Source organism: Centruroides sculpturatus, unplaced genomic scaffold (genome assembly GCF_000671375.1).
Source record: "Centruroides sculpturatus isolate CEXI.00-Female unplaced genomic scaffold, Cexi_2.0 scaffold461, whole genome shotgun sequence".
Classification (NCBI taxonomy): Eukaryota; Metazoa; Arthropoda; class Arachnida; order Scorpiones; family Buthidae; genus Centruroides; species Centruroides sculpturatus.
In genome coordinates, this window is record NW_019384704.1 from 525,784 (window position 1) to 551,989 (window position 26,206).

General features: G+C 31.4%; 1 protein-coding gene across 1 annotated transcript in view; it reads right to left on the reverse strand.

Annotated features, from left to right (window-relative positions):
• Positions 1–267: 267 nt before the first annotated feature.
• Positions 268–26,206, reverse strand: part of LOC111627639 (uncharacterized phosphotransferase YvkC-like) — a 36,353-nt gene continuing 10,414 nt past the window's right edge. The window contains exons 14-40 of the mRNA XM_023371220.1: positions 24,427–24,462; positions 24,224–24,351; positions 23,473–23,543; positions 21,957–22,021; positions 20,727–20,874; positions 19,461–19,578; positions 19,292–19,389; positions 16,667–16,738; positions 14,518–14,624; positions 9,888–9,960; positions 9,293–9,397; positions 7,751–7,927; positions 7,364–7,501; positions 6,844–6,928; positions 5,816–5,904; positions 5,685–5,747; positions 4,881–4,973; positions 4,740–4,799; positions 4,514–4,602; positions 4,383–4,446; positions 4,152–4,315; positions 2,752–2,830; positions 1,636–1,687; positions 1,497–1,573; positions 1,323–1,425; positions 1,167–1,241; positions 268–1,096 (exon numbers count right to left, since the gene is read on the reverse strand). Coding sequence (XP_023226988.1) covers positions 1,011–1,096; positions 1,167–1,241; positions 1,323–1,425; positions 1,497–1,573; positions 1,636–1,687; positions 2,752–2,830; positions 4,152–4,315; positions 4,383–4,446; positions 4,514–4,602; positions 4,740–4,799; positions 4,881–4,973; positions 5,685–5,747; positions 5,816–5,904; positions 6,844–6,928; positions 7,364–7,501; positions 7,751–7,927; positions 9,293–9,397; positions 9,888–9,960; positions 14,518–14,624; positions 16,667–16,738; positions 19,292–19,389; positions 19,461–19,578; positions 20,727–20,874; positions 21,957–22,021; positions 23,473–23,543; positions 24,224–24,351; positions 24,427–24,462 — 2,515 coding nt within the window. The 3' untranslated portion in view covers positions 268–1,010. The remainder of the gene's footprint in view (positions 1,097–1,166; positions 1,242–1,322; positions 1,426–1,496; positions 1,574–1,635; positions 1,688–2,751; positions 2,831–4,151; positions 4,316–4,382; positions 4,447–4,513; positions 4,603–4,739; positions 4,800–4,880; positions 4,974–5,684; positions 5,748–5,815; positions 5,905–6,843; positions 6,929–7,363; positions 7,502–7,750; positions 7,928–9,292; positions 9,398–9,887; positions 9,961–14,517; positions 14,625–16,666; positions 16,739–19,291; positions 19,390–19,460; positions 19,579–20,726; positions 20,875–21,956; positions 22,022–23,472; positions 23,544–24,223; positions 24,352–24,426; positions 24,463–26,206) is intronic.

Here is a 26,206-nt window from a genome sequence, read left to right on the forward strand (position 1 = left end):
CAGCTCTCATTAATTTAAAAAAATATTAATTAAAAAGAATATCATAAAATTTATTCTCCTGCTTTGATTTCAGAGAAATCCTTAATTATATCGGGAAAATCATTTCAACTCCATATTGTGTAAATCTCAGCTTGTTACAAGGGGAATAAAGTATTACATAAAAAGTCAGCGCAATATAAGAAATTTATATTATTGCTTAGTACAAGACGATAAAAGAAACTAATAATCATTCTTATGCATATTTTAAAAATTTGAAATTAGTAAAATGTAACAAATTAATGAAAAAATTACATAAATTATTTTAAAATTAAATTTTTACAAAAGTGGAGAAACTACAGTATAACCGGATACACGTTGCCATTATTATCGTCAGGTATAGAAGTAATTTTCGTCTCGAACCTCTAAACAGAGAAGTATTTAGAAAAGTGTTTAATAAATACACAACTTCAAGTTATTATAAAAATATATCAGGAGTTCGACAAACTGTTAAGTAAAAATATCCTGTAATTTCTCGAAATCGTCGATTGTCTCGTATATACACGTTTGATCATTTCAAATATACGATAATCTATACGTTCTTATCTCATTTATTTGTAAATATTTCTATTGCTATTGTTCTCCTGAATTATTTTACATATTTGCACTTTCCTTTTCGGAATTTTGACAGTTTTGTATCATTCCGAAACGCCAGAAATACCAGAAGAAGTGGGAGTAGAAAACTAAACAATTATGGATGAGATGAAGAAAAATAGAAATATTTTAAAACATATGTTAATGTTACGTGTTTCTAAGTAATATATTAATTTATACAAAGTATTTATATCTTGCATGTTTAATGCGATAAATAATGCGATAAATATAAAAGTTTGAAAATTATAATTTTTTTTTCTTTTTTTTTTGTCTGTGTTCTGGTGTTGTGGTGTTATGGCTGTTTCTAAGTTGTCAGGCAACATTGTTCTATTGGATGGAAATAACGGCTTTCTATACAAAGTAACAGAAGAAGAAGGATTCTAGAGATGTTCTCCTCCATTAACTACATCAGATTCCTTCAACTTGCAAATGGTTCCTTCGTCGCCGTTTAAAACGACGATGTCTCCTAAAATATTTCAATTTATATTCATAAAAACTGTGATATTTTCGATAATAATTTACAATGAATTTCTAACCCGTCTTAAAGAGGCTGATGGCTCCGTGAGCAGCCACAACGCCTGGAAGTCCGTACTCTCGAGCCACTACGGCACCTGAACAAAGAAATATTCGAAATGAAAGCATGCCTTAAAGTCTTAAAGTTTCCTACACAGCACGCGAACGAAAATATTTACCGTGTGAAATGAGCCCTCCGATTTCTGTCACTACTCCTGCTAACAGAGGAAAATAAGGGCTCCAGCCAATGTCCGTGCTGTACGTAATTAGAATTTCTCCCGGCTGAAAATTACACAAAAATGAGTTAAAGAGTGTGGAGAAATAATGCCTGCATCCGCCAGATCGTTCCTTACTCTAATATCAACCGCCTCCTCCACGTTGAGGATTACTCTGGCAGGACCTTTGACCATTCCGCAACTAACCGGAATTCCTAAAGTAAAACAATAAGAATGAGTTATTTATTTAATGTTTAAAATAATAAAAAGTGCTCACCTTTTATGATGGCCTCGGATTTATACGTGATGTTCGAAGAACCTAAATTAATCTTTAAAAAAATAAATAATCTACATGTAAAACATGAAACTAGCATAAGAATTGGTTTAAAAATTATTGAAGGTATTTTATATCTTTGGCATCAACTTTATGAAATTAAAAGGAGAAAATTGTAATATAACAGAAAGTTTTAAATAATTTTTGATTTTTTATTTTGGTTTTTCGCACTTTTTGAGTATTAAAGTTTCTTTTCCCTATCACATATTAAGTCAGGCTCCAACGGGAACGGCCTATGGTGAGAGATCAGTAGCGTGAGGGAACATTTGATGGTAACGAAGCTGTGTTTCCATAAAAAGTTATTTTAAAAATACTGGAAATGACAAAAATAAACAATTTATTTATTTTAATTCTAAAAATGATATAAAAGAAAAATATAAGAACTTGTTTATGAAAATAATCGCATAATGTGTATTTCTATTTTAGATCAAACAAGGGAAGATGCGCTTCTACAGCTTCCTTGGACTACATGCCATTGTGAGAAATCGGTCCCCTTATATCTTGGACAAATTATCCATGAAAATTTCCCGAGAGTTGCTCGATCAGATTCGGTTCATCGGACTTGATCAATGGAGCCCGAAATTAAATCCGAAGCAACCCCTTTACATATTTTTGTCTTTTATATCACGAATACGTATAGTCCCGTCCTTCTCCACCTGGATGCATCTCTTGAGGACCTGGCATTAGCCACTGTGGAATTGATTTACAATAAGATTCTTTTAGTGCTCATAGAGCTGAAAGAATTTAAAAAGTGTGCTACTGTAAAGATTTTTCTACATTTATTAAAACTGTATAATCGTCACCACTCTCACAAGTTAGTGTTATAATTATCGATTTTTTTATCAGATAAGTACATGTATGTATGGTAAGGTTATATCATGTTTATTGTTAAGTTTTCGTTCTATTTTCATGTCTTTGTAGTTTTCTTTATATTTTTTACTGGCGCCTGGTTTAGTTAAGTTTAACAAGAGTAATAATTGGTTATTAATTTTTACAAATTATTCACTAAATAATTAATTCAGTCAACGACTTCGATTCTGAGAAAGTTTTTCTACTTACTGGTTGGGGTATGCCACGCATAACTTCCGGATAAATGATTTTGTCCTGCTCTGCATAAATCTTTTTTCGACGGATTGCCCTGTAAATTAAATATGTTAATATTTATTCATTTCAATTGTGGTTCGAAGTTTTACTTTGATTACCGCGAAGGTAGCCTTACTTAAATCTGTAAGTTTACAACTTCTCTAATATTAACCGTATCAGATCCAGAAATCTTTAGATTGTATACCGAAAAAAAAGAGTATACTTGAAATTTTTTTACTACTTGTAGTACACATCTTTACTAGGAAAAATATTTAGAATGATATTGATATACACCACGTTCACCCCTAAATCTGCAATTGCAACTAACAACCACTGTTTAGTGGTTTTAGACACTGAGCACTGATGGGAGATTCGCGAAAGAAGTAGAAAAATTAGTAGAAGGTCTATAGGAAAAATATGAGAAGGCAAATTTTTTTAGTTCGAGAAAGTTTTAGTAATATAGTATTAATTAAAATTAAAATATTTTTATTTTTTCTCGTCATTTTTCAAGGGTTACAGCTTATTATAGGTATATTCTTTAATTTATAAAAATAAATAAAATTTCATAACGAAATCAAAATTAGAATTTGTTAAATAAATAATACAACGTACTTTACATAATAACTGCAAACAATAATCTATGGAAATACTTTTGTTTTAAAGCTCATGGATGCACAAAAATCTTCTTCTCATAGCGTGTTCGTTCACACACATCATACAAGATATCTTTAACCATCGTACAATTCGCTTTAGTTAAAACAGTTTGATATCTCTTAATTACTCAATATATGCCTAATTCGGACATTCAGAGCAACTATGGTGTTCTGAAAGTTCGAAATTTACGGACTGAATATATTTCGTAACGGTATTTGCAACATGATATAGACCTATATGAACATTCGATGGTACTCAATAAAGGACGATTGCTACACCCTTCAACTTGTGTTATTTCGCTTATGCCTTCGCAGCAATCTTTAATAAATCAAATTTCTTTCAATGTAAATAATTTCGATGGTCGATTATTTATTGACTTTTTTAGTTTTTAAATAAAATGTGAAAAGCTCTGTGTGATATTTAATAATTTCTAATTACAAATAATTCTTGATGTACAACTTTTAATTTATATGTATTTTTAATTATGTTGTTTCTTTTTTATGCATGCTTGTTGTTTACTTTCAATTTTATTTGTTTTTTTCAGTAGAGGACAACATTTGTATTTCAGAACTTTCTGTATTTTGTAAAAGTAATTAAAATAAATAAAATATTATGAGCTATCATAATGTGTGTGATGTGGTGCCTAATTTCAGTGTATAGAGAAGAATTTGGTGTATAATGAACTGAAACATAAGGCGGTTTTATCGTATTCTAATACTCACTTGGAAATTAATTTTGATGATCGCGTTCTTATCAGTTCTCCAATTTCGTCATACGACAAGAAAAACAGAAGGTCTCTGTGCGGAAGTCTGCCCTCTAGAACCATTAATTCTGCCAAATGCCAATAAGCTTCACGATGCGCGTCGAACATCTTTATCATAAACGACTGAAAAGAATAGAGAAAATGTTTTCTTTGGTTATAACTTAAAGCGACAGTAAAGTAATTCCCTTACTTTTCCTCTCTCTCTCAGTCTAACTGCCTGTTGACATCTCGGCAACAGAAATTTAAACAACAGCCTATTCGAAAATATTTTATAAATATAATTAATATTTTCGCAAAGTAAACGAAACGACTTTGGATTACCTGGATTTCCAACTTGGGTATTTCTTCAATTTGTCTAGGACGTTGCCATGAACAGATGATTTAATATTCTTTATGTTATTTACAAGATCCTATCGTAATATATATCAAAAAAAATTAAATTTCATACTAATGGTAATTTATATAAATCTGAAAATTTCCTGCATTTTACAAACTATACATTTTTAAATTATTAAAGTTAATGTATAAAATACGAGAGTTTGCTTACCTGTAAAGTCTGGACTAATTTATATTGATTTTTTCTCCAAGGGATAGAATATGGATCGAACTAAAATTGTTAAATATATAATGTATGTAAAGTATAAACTATAATGTTGAAATGGAAATGAATATTTTAATGAATAAACACCTCTTTTATAGATCTATGTCCGTGCGAGTCGAGAAAATTTTTGAAATCTTCTGCCGACTTCGAGGAGGATGTCTGAAGCCATTTTAATGCATCCTGTAAAATTGAATGAAATTAGTTATTACAATATTGAATGAAAATAAAATACAATTTTAGCATATTTTAACATTTAATGAAAACAAATGAGAAGTAACAGAGCAAAAACAGTTTTCACTTTCATTATTCAACTGAACTGATGCTAAAAATAGGAATGCATTCATTTCAACTTTCGACCACGGTTACTTTTCGACATAATCACTATGAAGATTGAGAAATTTGTCATATCTGTGGACCAGCTTTTCCATCCCCTCTTCATAGAATGTTTTCGCTAGTGACTTGAATGGGCCTTAACGTTGTTTTCAAGATCGTCATTAGTCTCGAACCTTTGCCTTCCTAGCAACTTTTTTGAAGTTCAGGAAAAAGATGGAAGGTGTGTGAAGACTTAGACCATTCAGACTTCTACCCAGCTAGGAACTTTTTAAAAACACCCAGCTTATAGCCTTGACTTAGTGCAGAGCGTATTTGTTTTATGACCATCGGAAGTTGAAAAAACCACCCTCGTAGTTAAGATGAAATTAGTGTTTGTCTAGTGTGCGAAACCCTACAGAAATATTCGCCTGTATTTGAGTGGTGCATTTAAGACAGTTCCTATTTAAATATCAACGAAGATCTTAGCTGCTTTTCAGACAGACCAGCCGGGATCATAAGGTCCCTCTTACCTTTGTGAAATTATTATATTAAGAAAAAAATAATTTATATAATTCTCACCTCTGTTTTCATAGCTTTAAATGTTGTCGGTTGGATTTCTTTGGAGATAGTACGAGCCAATGCCTACAAATAAATGTAAGTTTAATATATTATAATATAAGTTATTCATAAAATTTTAATAAAATGTGAACCTCTAACGATTGAGGAACGTCAGCGCTTTCTACATTTGAACAATTCGATAACAAATTTGCGAAATCTGCGTATACGTCGTTCTTCCACCCTAAAAATAACATATTGTAGCAGTTAATTTTCTAATGGATGACCGTGAAATAACTATATGTGAAATATATGTAATATTATATAAAAGATACACTTGAAAAGGTAGATTTAAACCGTATAATATAATGAAATTTATTTAAAATAAGCAATGACAAAACAAATTTATTTTTATCTAATATTACCGAACAGCACGCACACTGGCAATCAACAATAACTGATATTCAAGCAAAGATAAATTACAGTAGAGCGTCGATTATCTGAATCGATTGGGGACTGGGGTTGTTCGTAAGATCTATGTTTCGGATAACCGGTTATGCACGAAAAAATATATTAATTTATCCCATCTCGACATTTTTCTCCGTTGCGTGTCGCTTCGCGTTGAATTTTCGTCGCTGTGCACTGATAAAAATTTAAATTTGCCGACTGGAATTTTTTTGAATGACTGACTTTCGGATAATCTACGCTCTACTGTAGTTTCATTCGTAGGAGTCCTTATGAAGTATAGTTAATCGAAACAATGTTGCAAATTTCACAGAATTACACTGTACTGTTGGAAGAATCACAGAATATCAAATACGTTACGTCGTTTAACACTTTCCCACCTTCAGATTCTACACTTTTACAATGGGAGATAACGTTAAGCAGTATTTATTTCATTGCTACACTCCCTGTAAGGCACACGACATTCGAACTTATCTGGAAACAGAGTCCAGAAATTTCATTAACACAGAAAATAAGTCAGAGACTATGAATTAAAGTATTTCTCTAAATTATCATGTGATATTTATGCTGAGCCGTCATGAATTTCGCAGTTTTCTTCATTAGCACTGGTTGAAGAACTGGTATATGTTTCATTGAAACAATAAATAAATAAATATTCAATTGTTATCATTTAAAAAATATCAACGTATTTAATTATAGACTTATATATATTTCTTACCCCCGTATTCCTTAACAAGAAGTGACAACAAATTTGTATTGTACATGGCAGAACATAATGAAACTTCGGTATTACTGTCAATACCCTGAAAAATAAAATAAGGTATGTAATCTATATTAATAAAATTTTATTGAACAAAATATTTATTATAAATTCTTGTATAAAACAATTGTTTAAAAAACATTTTAAAAACAAGCACAGTCCTCATTGCATTATTAAACCTCTTCGTATTAACAATACCTAAACTGGAATCTAATAATAAACACCCTCAAAATAACAGAGTATCTGAATTAAATGCTTTTCTTCCCTTCATAAATGTTACTTTGAGAGCCCCTATTATGGACTTGACCCATAATGAAAGTGCCAAGTAATGAGGGAACCAGAATGGATCTTGAGAAACCAGAAATTCTTCGTGGGTCTGAATAAGATGTTCTTGTTACTCATAGGATAAAAGGAGTAGGAATTTTTAATGTTATTAATAAAATAAACTCGAAAAATTGTATAGTAATTGCTAACTTACAGGATAAATATATTTCCAGTGACGAGGTATGTCTTGATATAACTCTAAAGACGTTTTGAAGTTCTCCAAATCTTTAATTTTATAATTGAAATATTTTTTTCTTCTCTCTTCTAAAGCACCTTCGGCAGTTAGAAAATTCTAAAAATTAGTCATGATTAATTAATTTTTTATTAATTAATTTGTATTTAATATAAAGAAAAAAGTATTTACCTTAATGAAAAATAGTAAAGGGCGCATTCGTTTATATAAAGGTTTCTTTTTATAAAGTGAAAATCTTTCCTTGGCTTTTTCGTATAGTTCATCATCATCGATAATTCTTCCGATCGATGCAAGCATCAGCACTTTATTAGAAGTAGAACCTTTATCAGCCGAATAATTTAGCTTTACCTTAATGAAAAATAGTAAAGGGCGCATTCGTTTATATAAAGGTTTCTTTTTATAAAGTGAAAATCTTTCCTTGGCTTTTTCGTATAGTTCATCATCATCGATAATTCTTCCGATCGATGCGAGCATCATCACTTTATTAGAAGTAGAACCTTTATCAGCCGAATAATTTAGCCATCCCTTAAACATAAACGGAAAGAAAATGTTAAGTTATTTAGAAATCAATAAAATATATGTAGTAGCAATTTTAACCATGGAAATATCTACGCTTTAGTCTAGGAGTTAGCGTGTAGGTGTTCAGATTTTTGTAAATATCTGCACATCGATATAATACATGTCCGAACTTGTACAAAATCAATTTTTTGTATCTATTTTAGTCAATCGCAACTTATATAGACTATACGTAAGTTCTGATTAATTAGAAGAGAGCACAAATATATCTTTGTTTTTATAACAAAATACACAGTAATGGCCACGTCTCAAACGTTTGAGGTTCATACATTTGTCGTAGTGATAAATAAGATTTGTGAAAACCCTCGACCAGTCTTTCGTAAACTTATGGACCCATCGGTAGATGCAAATTTTACACCTTTTTTTCTTGGTAATTAGTTCTTTTAATGCTGCATAATACCAACGAAGTGTAAAAAAACCTTAATGAAAAAATGCTTCAAAATAAGTTTTAATCAGAAAAGAGATTCGATAAGAAACTGACAAATTTTGAGAAGCTACCAGTCTGCAATAGATAAAATTATAAATGAAAGAAAATATAACATTGGCGGTTAGAAATACAAACTATGGCTACGTCATTCCTTTGTTGAGGCCAGAGAAAGTTCTTGATAAGATTACTTATTTAAACAGATTAAGTAAACCTATTGAGGACAGACAAAATAGAGTGAGAAGATCTACGGTGTATGATGTATTCCTCGATGGGATTTGTAGTGTAGTTTTGAAGAAGGCTTTTTTGATGCTTGTGACGAGAAAAAAAATTGTGTTGACCGAATCTTATTTGTAGAAGACATCTGGAAAACTGTAAGATTTTATTCACTGATGAGCCACGTTATCATGTGTTTAATGAAAGGCTTCGTTTGATACAACGTAAAACAGATAAAATTCAAACTTAAAGCATTTTATCCGCTATGAAACATGTTTATTCTCTTTTGATATGTGGAGAAACATTTGTAGAAAAGGTATGAGCGAATGTATTGTTACCGGCAATATTAAATTAATTAACCCTATTGATGATCAGTAAGTCGTCCCCAAGAATTTACTAAAGATTATAATTCAGGTAATGTGCCAAGGTAACGAAGATTACAGGAGAAGACACCAAATATTAGAGAAACAAATGACTACACTAAAGAATATTTTGTTATTAAATTAACCAATTCCTAATTCAAGAGACCTAAGCAAAGAAACAATAGTTTAATATAATGTAAGAACTATACTTCGTTTAAGTCCATTTTACTTTAGTATAAAATGTAAACTCTCAGTTTAATATATTGGACCTGAAGTATATATTATTAAAATAAGATTATGTTTTATACTTACGTCAATGACATTAAATAAGGCATGACCATTAAAATAATGAATACCCACTGGAAAATAAGGGCAATTTGGTCCGTTCATTCCAAAGGTTTTCCTCCATTTTGATTTCTGAAAGTTATAGTTCAATTTTAAATAAAAAATAAAGTATAAAGAATATAAATAAAGTAAAAAGAAGAAAACTTCTATTTCAAACCCGTTAACAAGAAATTACTTTTTACTTTCATTGATGTTATAGATTTCTTGTTAAGCAATGCCTAAGAATCTATTTAGTAGGCAACTAATATAAAATTATGTAGTAAAGTATTTGTTTTATTTTATAGTTCTTAAAACAGTTTACCCTTCTAGATGGCTGAGACAGTTAAATAGCTCGCCTTCCTCTCTTGGGTATCGGTTGCTTGCTTGGATTACACAACCAAGAGAGAAAGCTGAATAAATTTCGAAGATTGTCTGTCATCCTTGTCACTCACCATTTAACCGCCTCATTGTGTTTGACCAAAGTCATAATATGATTAAAGAGACCCTCTTATTGCCAAACATCAGAGAAAAAATATCGCTAATAACTCACATTTATAACTATGAATCAATTACTACTACTTACCAGAAAATTATGGGAAAATACTCTTTGAAACAAAGATATACACAGTGGACTCATAGCTCCTGGAAGCACTTCTCTGAAAAAAATATAAATATTTTCATAAATCAAAAACGATGTTGTTAAAAAATTTACTATCCACCCATTAACAACAAATTAACGTATTTAATTCTGGAAAAAAATTTTCTAAATTAAATTCAAACTTCGATTTACTGTCACAATTTGTTCGCTTTTGAAATTAATACTAAACAAAGTTTACAACGAATTGAATTAGTTCAATTAATAAAATTTATATAGAACCAGTTGGTCGACACACAAGTTTCTATTTTGACAGCTCGAAAGTGGTATAATGGCACTTCTTTTATATTAGAAATATTTTATCACTGCATGGCCAGATACTCTAAATAACACGGACAATAACTGTTGCCACTCTCAAGGATATGGTTCGAGTTCGTGTCGGCCCAAAAAGTTTCTTGCACAAATTGATCTGGATTACTCGAATCCAATTCCGTCATCGCAAGAATATAAAGCTGTGGCGTGCATACTGAGCACAAAATAGATGTGACTCGGTGTTAAGTCTGGACTGAAAGCCGAATGAAGCAGAACCTCCCAGCCAGACTGGCCAGTTTCTCTAAGATCAAATTTGCTCTACGTACTGGCGCGTTGTCGTGGCGTCATTGGAATTTGTCAATCTTTGAACGAAGTTCTTTTATCTTATGGAGTTTTTGACAGTACAGCTCTATCGTATGGTGATATTGGTTGTAAGCAGCTCCATCACAATGTCGCCGAACACGTCGGCTTGTTTTGCACTATCGGCCATTGACATTTGAAAAAGATGGATAACCTTTGTCTACCCATGAACGTTTTGTAGATGAGTCTTTGTTGCGTTGTGGCCAGTTTTGAAATAATAGATCAACAGCAGACAAATCTGTTCTTTCTTAATATTGTTAGATATTGCTGATTGGTCTATTTCCAATGAAATAGGTGATGAAACCTGCACCTGGTTACTCTACTTTCATACAACATTGAATGGTGTTGAACATCCTTGCGGAGTCGTTTCTAGAAAAAAATCGAAATGTCTAAACCTCATGTTATAACCCAATAGATACGAAAATAACAATTTTTGTATTCTTTCTATGTTAAAACGATTAATTTTAAAATAAATTATACCATTTATTTCAGTTTCCATACATTATTTTTGCGGTTACATTTACGATATTACATGAGTGCAAATTAGCACTTTTCATCACACTCTTATTGCTGCATTTTTCAGTTTTGAAAAGAGGAACGTGGTCTGATTTTATTTATTTAATAATATAATAGCTAATTATTGACCATATTAATTGACCGTATAGATAAAATTACTGAATACCGGTAGTTATCAAAAGTTCTTTTTTTAATCGGCTTGCTAACTGCATGTTATTTTGCGTGTTTTTTCGATTTATTTGCGTGTTTTTCACTTAAATAAAGTCTAGTTTCTTGTCAGAAGTCCTCGGGCCTATGCTCGGCCCTCGACATCGACCCCACGTTGTTGCAGGATCTCACTTCTATTTTCTGGCCACACGTTGCTTTGTCTCTTCGAAAGCACGTGGCTACACTCGAAACTTTCATCCGCAAACTGGTCGTTTTCAGTGTCCACAAGGGAGAGCAGAATCGGAGAAAATAGCCGCATAAGCTGAAATCTCCATATCAAAAATCCAAACTGAAGAAAAAGAAGAAATACAAAATTCTCCACAGTGCATTTCCTTGGAAGATTGCCCATGAATTACATTGCCTTATCCACTAACCTATTCTAATAACATGTAGACAAAGAATATGTTGTGCACTTATTCGAGGTACAGTACCTTTTACGAAAGTAAGAGTCTCCTAGTTTCAATATTATTTAAAGACAGATTCCAATTAATTTAATATATTGATTGTCACTTGGTAGGTTCTTGCAGCATACTCTACCTGGGTTACGATACGTTTATATATTTAAAAACATTAATAAAACTATTCATCGGATCAGACTTAAACATCATAAAAATAAATAATATTAATCTAAATTATAAATAAATATTTATCTGTTTTGTGCTCCAGAACTAGTTAAATTTAGCACCATAAAAACGAATTGTAGTGGTCAGTATCAGTAGATTACATTATTCGACCAGTTTGTTTCTTTTTTTCACAATTTAACCAAAATATTGTATTTGAATAAAAATTTTGTTTAAATTCCTATTCTATCATGAATGTGGAGAGAGGCTGTAAAGCATTAGAGAACATTTCATCATTCTGTGCGTAAGGATCCTTTCCGTCCTGTGGTTAATAAGAGATATTTTGTCTATGCCTTTTCCATGATCCGCAGACTCTGATTACGACATGTGCATAGTAAAGAACGACATATGTTCCGACCAGAATTATTATAGAAATATATAAATATCCGAAGTGTATTCGAATTCGAACAGAGATTTCTGAGAGAGGCAAACAAATGTTTTGCCTATAATTGAGTATGCCATTGAATTATGAAGGCTTACGAAGTAAGTTTTACATCTTACTTCGTAAGCCTTCATAATTCTGTAAAGAAATTACACATACATTTGAAATATGTGTATAGCATCAAAGGATGTTTATGTATAGCAATTTAACGTTTAATAAGATTATTAATATTAACAATTACTCACAAATAATTTCAAATCATAAATACAAATATTCAAATATTTAAGGGATAAATTAATATAAAAATTGCATTCAAACTTGCTTCGAAATAGTTATAAATAGGGGAGATCGGGGCAACTTCGGCATGCGGGGCAAGTTTGTCAAGCGCTTTTTTTAAAAAACAAATTAAAAGGAGACTTTGGTTATAGGTTAGGCAGTTGAGTTTTATTGGTGGCTTGTTGAGTGTAGTGTTTTTATTGTTCTCCAACAAGCGTAGTTGAATTGTCAAGCAAATTTTCATTTTCGTTGAATTCCATATAATATTTTTTTTCCATTTATATTGAATTGGCATGTTTTGTTATAATTCCATGATAACGAAAGTTACTTTTCCTGTTAGAAGGATGTAACTTCAACTTATTCACGTGGCCAGATCATGGCTTGGCATTCTGTTCTTAGGGTTGTACTTAATGTTTCGAAATCATGACTAGCGGGGTAAGATCGGCAACATAAAGCCACATTAGAAGCAAAGGATAAAAATCAAACAGATGATAAATGAAAACATGTTTGCATTTGTTATTCATGTATATATGTCTTTGAACTTGCATTTCGTTGTAATAATATTAAGTGGGTGTTGGATTTGTATTTCTTTGTTTTAATAGTGAATTCCAACTTATACATTGTTAATAACATAATTTTATATACGTGCCTATCTTGCCCCATTACTGTTGCTTCTATACCAGGGGCAACTTTAATAAAAATAATTAAAATAATTACAACTTTACAAAAAGAGAGAAGTTGCCGATCTCGCCCCTATACCTGGGGCAACTTCGTCAATTTTTCTCTTCTTGTAAAGTTGTAATTATTTTAATTATTTTTATTTCCAAACTGATTTTAACCAGTTCTATAGTAAGGTAACATTCCAATAGACAAGATGCAAAGCTTTTTTTTCAGTTTACAGCAGTATTTATTACACAAAATTTAAGTAAAGCTTAACATGCCGATCTTGCCCCGATCTCCCCTATAGCAGTAAATTTTATATTTTACTTAACATTTTAATAGTTAATATATTTTCCTTTATTTTGAATTAGCTTAATCCTGTTAGATTATGTTTTTGACAAGTGTGTAGTTCCTCTAGTTTATTTTATCCCAACAATTATAAATTGCAACAGTCAGTTCATAAATGCTTGAGTATTGTTTGTTGTTAGCATAGACATTCGAGAAAGCATTTTCCACACATTTTTCATGGATTTTAAGTTTGAACCATGCCATGGCCATTCCATAACACTTACATTTTTCACGTTTAAACTTGTTTTTGGTGTATTTAAATGCAAGATACGAGAACTGTCTTGCTGGAATATCTATTCATTTCCTCCAATCAGTAGGGCAAATAAAATCTGATGAAAAATAACATATTTTAATATTTTCTATAAGTCATTCTATCATTAATTATGATACCTGCTTTGTCATTAAAAGCAAATGCTAACAAATCCAACACTTCACAACCTCCCATTCATCTGCTAAAATATTCCTTCGGATGTTTCCTTAAATCATGCCAATAATACCTAAACTTTTTTCATCTGAAAACACCACATTTTTTTTTCATTTGTCAGACCAACTCATTACTGATTTTTCCATTCTAACCTGTTTTGTTTCGGATTATTTTAAAGTTCTTTTTGCCTTGAGTTTTGTATATGAACTTGTAATTTTTCGAATTATAAGGTACCGTTTCACACGACAATTTCAATGACAAACTACGACAATGCACGTAATTGAAGTGGGTAGATGGAAAACTCTTTTTCTCCTTCTCTCAATTAGACCTTGTTTCTGCCACACCGTTTGTTTATCCAAAATTACATATATTGTAACCACTTATAGTAATAAGCTTATTAATTGTTAAATTGGTCTAAATAAACATTACAGATTACAGGTATTAATATTTGTTAATTTATGTAGTAGAATAAAATATTACTCGACATATATATTATTTTATTTAAAAGATTACCCAACGTTTCCTGTAGATAAATATTCTTCTTCGTCTCGAAATATGCTATCAAATTCGTGAGCGATTTCATAATCAGTTTCTGTAGTAATTGATGTAATGGGTCGGGACTAATAAAGAAATCAAGAAATATTATGGTTATTATTTAAAAATAATAAAAACATGTTACCGGGAAAATCCGAAAACACTTAAAACAAAATTGGACTAGTTAAGACTAGTTTCGTAAATTCTAGTATTACCTAGTGAATAATACAATTAATGAAGTGTTTCGGTAAAACTGGGTTTATCTGCAAGAATAATTGCTTTTTTTCACTTATTTCCAGTTTTCACTTCTTACAATTATTATAGTTTTGCTGATATGGATCAGTTAAGTTTGTCAGGAAAAGTTCCTGACACCAGAACAGGTACCAGACACGAGCATTCATTTCCAAAACTGCAACCAGAAAAACAGCTTGAGCCAATCAGGATTAGCACTGCTCAAGTGCAAGTTTTTTTTTCAAGGAAACTTTCATTTATAAAAGATGTTTGTTCAAGAAGAAAGGAGTTTCCTGCAACTTCAAATGCCATGACAGTTTTAGCACCTAACTTTTAAGACTTAAGAGTTAAAAAACTTTTTGTGAAATTTTTACGTAATTCATATATTAATTAGAAAACTTTTAGTAAAAACAAAAATTTTCTAAGAAACAATGAGAATTATAATATTGGCTAAGTAAAACGAAAATTTATGAGAGCTTTATTGAATCTAGTCTTAACTAGGTAAATCGGTTTTTAACAGACATCAAATTTTCTTTGTAACAAATATAAATTTCATCCTTATCCTATTTGATTCTTAATGCCGGGTGATTCAGAAATTGTGGGACCAACTTCAGGAATGTTTTCTCACAGCAAAATAGAGATCTGTTTAATAAAATAAGATTTATACTCTGTTACTAACTCTCTCAATTACGTAGATAATATCTTCGTAAGAAATATTCAAAATGTCCATCAAGGATAAATTGGTGCACGCTTTTGAAAGTTTCAGGCTCCAGTGAATGGTGGTGCAAGAGTTCACAATATGTTGCAGCAGCAAGTCTGTATTGTCAACGACAGTGATGTCCTCTAGCATCTTCAGATGCTCCACAAAAAAAGAATTCAAAGGATATAGATTAGTACAGACTATGCAGCCACAAAACCAAAGAACTCTACTTATCCAAATGTGCAGATAGATATGGTTTAGTACAGCATGAGCATATTGATTAAAGTGAACTAGAGCTCATTTTAGATGTATGTTACATTATTCACGAACATTAATAAGAGAATTATGTAATAAAATCTGTCGTAAACCTAACACTATAACAATATGTTTGATTTCTGAAAACTTCTAATCTTTAATTATAAATTTACAGGACTTTTTATGCTTTTCTTTATTTTCCTGTAAGTTGGTCAACTATTTTAGAATCACCCTGACCGTAGCTCACTTCACTTTCTTCAGATAGTGTCTTTATAAGGTGAAGAATATCAGAGATGATGCATTAATCGTGATTTGATTTCTTAATAGAGATCATTTAAACGAATATGAAAACGAAAATTTCCTTAGAGATATTTATCAAAAATCTAAAAAACCCGTGAACAACACCATAAATCCTCCTCACCTTTGAATGGTCGGGTAGTTTCCGTTAGTTAAAGAGCTGCACACGGAAAGAGGAAAGAGAAAGAAACGGGGAAAGATAAAAGAAGACAGAGATATAATGATCCAGGAGAAAAATATCTATAAGTTGAAAGGTTGTGAGAGGAGATTATTGTTAATGCCGTCTATAACGACGGCATGGAGCTGTATAAAAAAATAGGTTAAGAGGTATCACGATACTTCCTTGGAAGTCTGATCACTTCTTATCTTGTTACACAAAAACCAGACAAAGTGAGAATTGCTCAAATTTTTAAGAAATATTTGGATTTGAGAACAGTATCCTTTCTTTAGCACTTTGACAACAGGTGTTCTGACATAGCCTAGTCAATAAATATCACGTCCTGCCAGGAACTTTCTCTTTGCAGATAGTCTAGTCGATGTAGTTAGGATGTGATTAAAAATATGATTTTTATTTCGTAAAGTATATTTTGAATTTAATGGAAAAATACTTTTAAAATATAATAAAGTATTTTGAAGACAATTTACCTGAAGAAGATACAATTGGTCTTTGGAAAAGCACCACTCGATATCGCGGCAAGATCCGAATTCTTTTTCCAACTGAAATTAATTTTAAAATAATTAGAGTTTTCTTTATTATTATAGAAATGAATATTTATGTAATTTATGTAATTGAAATTCTTTCTTTAAAATTAAAACATGAAATACAAAGTTGAAAGTACAAACTTGCACGCGAAATGTATGTCTTTTACTATTCCAGAGTAAAAGAAAAAAAAGTTATTTTAAAAAGTTAAGATTAATAATTTTATAGAATAAACGGATGTGATAAAATGTCATTAAATTTTGTACATAAATAACACGCGACTCACACCAACCAATTAACTGGTGTGAATACGAATAACATTTATGTGACAAACGTTTTTGTAACCCTTTCTAGGTTCTTCTTTAGGCTTCGTCTGGGCATTTCGGTTTCCGGAGACCTCTCTGAATTGGTTGTCAGACAATTGGAAAGCAGGACACTTCCCCACTTCTTCACAACATGCTCCTGTACAAAAGGTACATAGACGACATCATTACTTTCTGGAGGACAACACTGAATCTAACGCAGTTTGTCGACACGATGAACGAGGAAGCTCAAGGAACAGCCCATACTTTGTATGGGCTGTTCCTTGAGGTAAAACAACATATTCTCACCAGGGTCCACGTCCTAGACATAGACCTAGACATAGACACTAGACATAAACTTCGCCATTTAAGGGTCAGACATATGCACGTCTGTTTATCGTAAACCGTGTGCTATCTCCACTCATATTCCGCTTGAATCATGTGATACTTTTCCATATAAGATAGCAGCATTTGGAGCCTTGCTTAGAAGAACGTTCACGCATTTTTCCACTCCACAAGCGATAGCACAGAAATTAATACTTATAGAAGGGATAGCCAGGACACATGGTTACAACCTTATGCGAAGATTATGTGAGAGTCATAGACGTACATAAAAAGCATTTACCAGTTCGATGGAAATACTGAGCGATAAACAGAAAAATACAAGGATCCCCCTCTCTTTAATCCCCATTTGAAATCATTGTTCAGTACACCACATTACAATCATTGTACGCAATTGTCAAGAGACGTTGGATCAGTATTACCTACAGGAGAAGCTCTTCTATTTTAAACCTACTGCACAATGGAAAAGACCATCCTAACCCCAACAGACTACCAAGCATTTATAATGTCCCTATCAGAGACAAAACATGTGATAGGGAAATAGTGTACGTTGGCTTCACAAAACGTTCAGTGGGGGTCAGGATACGAGTACATAAATCTGGCATACAATATAGTAGGAGTACCACTGCACCAGATATTATGAAGGACTCCCCTGACCCCGAATTATCCTTACCACCTTGCACCTGAAACACCTCAAATGGTTAGAGGCATCGAAATTATTAAGGCTTGCTGAAGAACCACCTGCATTAATTTTAGGGATGAGACGTGTCTGTCGATGGCATGGCAGACTATACTAGACAACGATATTTAATTTTCAATCATATTTAGAGGGAAATGCATACACAGAAGTTCTTGCATTCGAACTCATCCTAATTTTTCGATCTTATTTAAATACTTACATTCGATTTATATTCGAATGTTTACTGCCAGCCTGTTTTTAATTAAGAAGAAGCCTAAAGAAGAGCCCAGAAGAGGTTAATTAAATATTTATAAAAATGATTATTAAAACATTAAAAAAAAACCTAGAAAATTGTGAACATTAGTACAGCAGGCACGACATCAACAGAACTCGAGCAGACAATCCATGATGCTTTGTGCACCAGGGCCTCTCTGATTCATTGAAGTGAAAAGTGTAAATTTTGCTGCAAAACAGCTGTTAGATAGTGTGAAATATGCTTCAAAACGCGATTTTCAATAATTTATTCTGCGTTTAAACAATTTAAAAATATAAGTTTTGATCAACAACATTATTACAGTCTTAATCGACTTTACAAGACGAACACGGCGATACGAATAAGTCAATACCGCCAAAAAATTGAATAATATGACTTTTGTATCTATACCCTTCAAATATACATGCGCAAATTTATAATGTAGGTATAGTTGCTGTATGTTCAAATTCTGTTCGTAGCGTCCTTCTAATTCAGTGAAAAGGTTCTTGGTAGACGACCAAACAGCAATTGATTAGAAAAAATAATTTTAATAAAAAGTAACCTTTTTTTACTATAATTTGATTCAAAAAGGCGAAAAAAAGCATATTAAATTTAAGAAACTCTCTGTAAATTATCTCAGCTTACATTGATTAACAAGGGGATTTGTGTAAAATTTCAGAGGAAGGTGTTATTTTAAAGGTCAGGATAGATTGTCAGTGTACTCCACACCATGACTAACAACTACTACTAATGTCAATGAGTCGTTAATTGTTTTATTGTCTTGTAAATGAAAACTGTTCCTAATTTTAAGTCAGTCAAATTAAAATGTTATTATTTTATTGTACTTGGGAAAATATTTTGTTAGATTTGATTAATTTTATATTTTAGTCACAATTTAACTGGCATGCTGGATTTCCCAGTTTATATGCGGCATGCCGGTCATTCCGCGAAGATACGGTAATTTTTAAATATTTTGTAAATAATAATTTCATACCATTATTCCGACATTTCCTAAATAAAGCGCTTGTTCGTCAGTCAAACAACATTTGTCTTCAAATTCAATGTTTTTTTCTTCGACAACGTCACCCGTTTCTGAAAGGAAAAAGTATTTAGCAATAAATATATTTCAATCATAATTTGTGAATAGCAAAATCAGAACTCACCGCTAACAACAACCCTTGTATCCTTTTTACCAATAGTTATATTATTAAGAGTTAATTTCTGATTGATATCTCTTTCTAAATAAATGGTATCGGGTTCGGCTTTGGCAGCAACTACAGACTGAAAAGATTTGTAATTACTTTTACAATTTACGAAATTTAAAAAGAATTATTTATTAAAATTTTATATTTAGTTTTGTCGTTTAGGCATTAAGATAGTGATTTTTTATGTAAATTAAGGGTTTGGCTAAGCCAATAATTGAATGAGATGGTGAGGAGAAGAGGAACAAAGTCTGAGTCAACTGATACATGAAAGTTTCTAGGTTCTGACTCAATTGCCACTCTTTCGAGCAGCAGGCTTTCCTTTTACCTGTTTACTTTATTAGAAATTCTGTAATTCACCTTGCATATAAAAGTGTGAAGTAGTATTTATGTTTTACGTATTAAGCATGCGGTAAATTTCAAAATGAAGATACGCACTACATTTCTGTAATTCGGTAAAGAATACCACCCTAACGTGGGAATGTTGAAACCAATNTTTCCATTGTTGACACTTCCATTGTTACTTAACACTTCCATTGTTACTTAGAACTTCCATTGTTACTTAACACTTCCATTGTTACTTAACACTTCCATTGTTACTTAACACTTCAATTGTTGATGGAAGTGTTAAGACTTAATCCTGTCCCTCTCCCCCGTGGGGAGGAATTTCGAAAAATCCCTTCTTAGTGTGCGTTTTCGTGACGTACCCTAACTGTGTACCAATTTCAACTTTCAACTCCTAACCGTTTGGGCTCGTATCCACAATGTATATAAAAGTTTTAATCCTGTCTCTCTCCCCCCGGGGGGAATTCGAAAAATCCCTTCTTTGTGTGCGTTTTCGTAATGTACCCTATCTGTGTACCAAATTTCAACTTTCAACTTCTAACCGTTTAGGCTCTGCGCTTATTATTATTATTATTATTATTATCATCAACTCGTCTCGATTACATATTAGATCTATAATTCATCTTGCATATAAAAGTGTGAAGTGGTATTTATGTTTTACGTATTAAGCATGCGGTAAATTTCAAAATGAAGATACGCACTACATTTATGTAATTCTGTAAAGAATACCACCCTAATGTGGGCTTGTTGAAACCAATGATGAGTACAGAAAAGATCTTACTGTCCAGGGTATAAAAATTAAATTAAATTAAGCAAAAATATTTGAATAAATTAATCTTGTTGTAAAAACTACAGAGAAATAACAGAAATTTAAATCCATACCTCTCCTAGTCCATAATTGGCTGTTATTGTAACATGTTTTGGATTTGAAGTAACGGGATTACAAGTAAACATAACACCTGCAACATCGGCATTCACCATTTCTTGGATAACAACTGCCATCGGTAGGTTTAACAGTTGACCGTTTTGCCTGTAAGTTAATCGTATTTTACAGTAAATTTACGTTATAAATATGCAATACTTTTTTAAAATATTATATTAAGTTGATTTTTCTTAGTATATTTTCAATTATAGTAGTGTCTTGCCTGTACTGTACAGTACATCATTTTTTTCCTGTGAACAAAGTAGTCACGCCGGTCCTCTATATATATCCTTCTAGGAATTATTATATGATTAAAATAACGTGATTATCGGCCCAAACCGGAGTTTGTGCATAGTTAACCGGGATCCGCTGAACACATCATTTTGAAATCCGGTCTCGATTTTCATTTATTTCACTCTGATCTCGAAAGTAAGGTAAGACAGACAGACTGCGTACACCAGTGGGAATTTATCGGTCCAGAATGTTTGAAAATTGTAACCGAATTATTATACTTCTAGTTACTCTTTCCGTTGTTTTATATTAAATTTGATTGATGGAATATGGTAAGGTAATATTTGGTCGTTCAACCAAGGGGAGTTTCTTCCAGAAGAACTTTCTATGAGAAATTGGTCACTATTTAGATGTTAGAAACGTGAAAGAAACTCGAAAAACTGCACGTGTGCAAACCGTTGCTCAAGTACAAACCGCAACCACCTGCCAGTGTTCAGTGGCTTTATTCACGCGGTCACTGGTGGTTTGCCTTAACGAAAAAATTAAAAGTCATTGATAATATGAATGAATTACATTAGTTGATTTATACCTTACTTGAACTTAAATTCTTTTAATACTCTACTCCCTAGCAGCATAAAATAGGTGCTTTTCATTGCCTATTATGTAAGACTCATAATCGAGTTATAAAAGCAAGAAGCAGACCCGACATATGTGGACAAACTGGTAAATCATAAATATTTTAGGCTATATCACCCCAATTCTTATCCTCCAGTAATCCTTTTTTGCCAAACCCGTAATGATCATGTAAGGAGACCATCTTAATGCTGATAGGGTGGAAATAATTAAGGAAAATCACTATTATATTTTCCTCGCTCAACAATATAATTTAAATTAACCTAATAATGATTTTTATCTTTCGATAATTTCAATGCTAGCATAATTAATATCAAAATTCTTACCTTTTGTATTCAATAGCAATAAATGAAAATTGCGATGCCCAACACTTCTTAACTGCAGTTAATATCTGATTAAAAAAAACAGTATATAAATACAATATATAAAGAATATAAAAGTAATCATAACTGTTACATTTCTATAAAAATCACCATATTTTGTGCTTATCACACACGAGTTATATGTGTTTAAAAGACAAGATGAACGAGATGCAGACTATGGAGCAAATTAAAAACCGATTTTTAATTGCGAAACTGATTCTTACAGAACAGTTGTTTCACCATAAGTGCGGGGTATACGATAGGAGGGGGTTACGCGGAAGTATGCTGTTTATCTAGCAAATTTCTATGCGTTATAGACACCGCTAGTTAATAAAATAAACGGCCGAAAATATTATATTTATATGTTTAAAATAATGAATCAGTTTCAATTGTGTTAATATCTCCTACGGCTTTCCCCTGAAACCAGTCCTAATTCTAATTAGAAAAGAAAAACATTTAATAAATTTATTCTCACCGTAAATTCGTTAAACCTTCAAAAAAATTAAATGTAAAATTTATTTTCAAATGTTACAAAATTATTCTACTGTATATAGGGGAGATCGGGGCAAGATCGGCATGTTAAGCTTTACTTAAATTTTGTGTAATAAATACTGCTGTAAACTGAAAAAAAAGCTTTGCATATTGTCTATTGGAATGTTACCTTACTATAGAACTGGTTAAAATCAGTTTGGAAATAAAAATAATTAAAATAATTACAACTTTACAAGAAGAGAGAAATTGACGAAGTTGCCCCGGGTATAGGGGCAAGATCGGCAACTTCTCTCTTTTTGTAAAGTTGTAATTATTTTAATTATTTTTATTAAAGTTGCCCCTGGTATAGGGGCAACAGTAATGGGGCAAGATAGGCACGTATATAAAATTATGTTATTAACAATGTATAAGTTGGAATTCACTATTAAAACAAAGAAATACAAATCCAACACCCATTTAATATTATTACAACGAAATGCAAGTTCAAAGACATATATACATGAATAACAAATGCAAACATGTTTTCATTTATCATCTGTTTGATTTTTATCCTTTGCTTCTAATGTGGCTTTATGTTGCCGATCTTACCCCGCTAGTCATGATTTCGAAACATTAAGTACAACCCTGAGAACAGAATGCCAAGCCACGATCTGGCCACGTGAATAAGTTGAAGTTACATCCTTCTAACAGGAAAAGTAACTTTCGTTATCATGGAATTATAACAAAACCTGCCAATTCAATATAAATGGAAAAAAAATATTATATGGAATTGAACGAAAATGAAAATTTGCTTGATAATTCAACTACGCTTGTTGGAGAACAATAAAAACACTACACTCAACAAGCCACCAATAAAACTCAACTGCCTAACCTATAAACAAAGTCTCCTTTTAATTTGTTTTTTAAAAAAAGCGCTTGACAAAATTGCCCCGCATGCCGAAGTTGCCCCGATCTCCCCTATATAAAAAATTAATTCGAAATTATTTACATTTTTCAATCCGGAAATCCCGAGATAAGTTTCCATTTGACCGGCTGCAGACATATCTTCGCTATCTTCCCCTTAAAATAATAATAAATTAATATAGCATTTAATAATTTTAAATTTCTAGAAAAGTATTAGTTTTATTACAAAACTTAAAAACGGTAAATTAGTCACTTTTTAATTGTATTTAGCAGTTTCGAACTTGTAAACGTCTCAAAGGTCTTGAGAATAAAAACACAGAACACAGAGTTTGTCGCCGGTTCTAACATGAATAACAGGCTGGCAAGTTGGAGCTTTTCTCATGTTCTTCATTTATATAAAAACTAAATTGGGGTACTTTCCCACTGAAAGTCCACGAGGGAATCACTCCGTTCGTTGAGACAAAAAAAGAAAGCTTTACCATCGAGTGAAATCTTTCTTTTGTTGTTTCAATTCAAACTTTCAAAGAGGACCTTTTCCTATGCTTATAATTTGGGCAGTCTTACAATAGGAGCAGCATAATAATAAAAACTGGGAGCATATTCAGGACAACAATATATTGACGAATTTTCCAGTAAAAACACGAAAATTCATAAATATCCATCCAATTTTTGTCGTCATCAAGAGTGCCTTCATTGCATTAGCAATCCGGCTCTCTGTTTGAGGTTTCTTTCATCTTATTTCTTAATCAACACTATGTTAATATTTCTGAAGTTTCATCTTTTACGAAGTTTGAAATAATACAATACTAAAAATACTGTATTAATTTTATTCTTACCGCAAGTCGATGATCTGACAGAAAATCTAACATTATTTAAGTCACTCGTGTAAATTGCTTTTAAATTTTTTTCAATTTCATCACAGATTATATTTGAAAGTGGGATCTCCGCAACTTCTTTCATAATTCTAAAAGTAATTTAAGGTAAAATGTTATAAAATAAAATCAAATTAATCATGTATGAAAACAATAAAATTTTCTACCTTTGACATTCGTCTTTTACGTCACTTTTTGTTATCCTAATACAAAAATATAATAAGTAAAATACAATATCTTGCATAAAAAGTTTTTGTAAATAAAAATACATATTATATGGATTTTAATTAATTACTAGAGACGTATTTTTAATAAATGTACTACGAAATGAACTTTGTTGTTCTTTACAAAATGCATACATAAGTATTTATAGACTGTTGTTTATGTTTTTTTTAATATTATTAACAAGTAACATTGTAATTTTAATAACAGCAATAATAACAAACTTAAAATATAGTCATAGACAAAGTTTAAATTAAACAGACGTATTAAGGCAAGCAAGTGCATAAAGGAGACAACAGCAGTGTCAATAATAATAAAGTATTAAAGTGCAGGTTGTATTTACCTACGTGTAATAAAAAAAACAGTTATTTTAATATTGATTTCCCCAATATCAGTACATATTGTTTTATCAGAGACGGTATACGTAGCATATTTGTAATTAATTAAAAGATCTAAATAGAGTTCATTTTGTATTTTTTTTTTTAATTTTTATTTGAATGATAACAGAAAGATCGATCTCTTTTATCTTAGCAGTCACAGTTACCAGATAGGATTCTTCTTTTCTTCTATTTTCCGCCAGCAAAAGAGAGAAGTGCACTAGAGATAATTAGATCCGGCAAGACACGTAAAATGTTCCTTGTGTGGGAATGGCGATGAATTATTCACGGGCCTCTCGAACTTATCGCTGCTATCCACTGACATAGCCATTTGTCAATCTCTGTGTTTGTCTCTTGTGTAGTTTATACTTGGCAGGTAGGAAATGGAAGCTTTCAAGCGTTGCTTGCCGTATTAGATTTAGTAGTTGTAAACCATCGACAGAATTTAGTTGACTTTGCTACACATTTTTTTAAAAAATGATTTTATGCTTCATAATCACAAAAACTAATTTGCAAAGTGTAATCTAGACATTTAATCGTTAAAGTCATTTCTTAATAATTGCTTAAAGCTTAACCAAATTTCGTAGCAAGATTTTGCAGTTAGGAATTAGAATTATATTGATTCCCCCCGAAATAAAATAATGTTATGAAATCAAATTAAATATGAAGACGTGAGTAGTATGAGAATTTTTCTTTGTACACTTGGAATTAGTTTTAGTTACACTTGTCGTTTTTGTGATTATTTTGTTCTATATCAACAGCTCGTTCAGTGTTAATTAGCTAATAATAGTTAGCTTAATTACATAACCCATTGATATAATATTTCATTCTTCTAAAACATCAGAATTATAAATAATGATTTTAATAAGTAAGTAAATGAATATTCATTATTAATAAATTATTTGTGAATGAAATACTGGACAAGTATCTGATTTCGGAAAGTGTTATGTCTATGTAAATTAGTATGATATGACTAATATGTATTATCAAATTGTGTTTAGCTTTTCTGATCAGTTATGAATGAGTTAATATTAACGTGTTTAATAATGAGTAAAATAAGAACGTTTGCTATGGAAAACTTAGAAATAAAAGAAAAAATGAAATTGTTCATAGTTAGATCTTTATTATAGTATAACATACTAGCATAGACTTTCTACAACTGTTTTCATTCTATCATATAAAAATAGATTTTTCAAAATAATTTTTTATGTTTAGCCTCAAAACAATTTACATTGAACTATAATGAGGAAACTACGAGATGGAATTAAGTTTTTACGATCTGATATACTCAGGAAATAAATATAAGGTAATGATCGAATTCAAATCATACTATTAAAGTTTATATTAT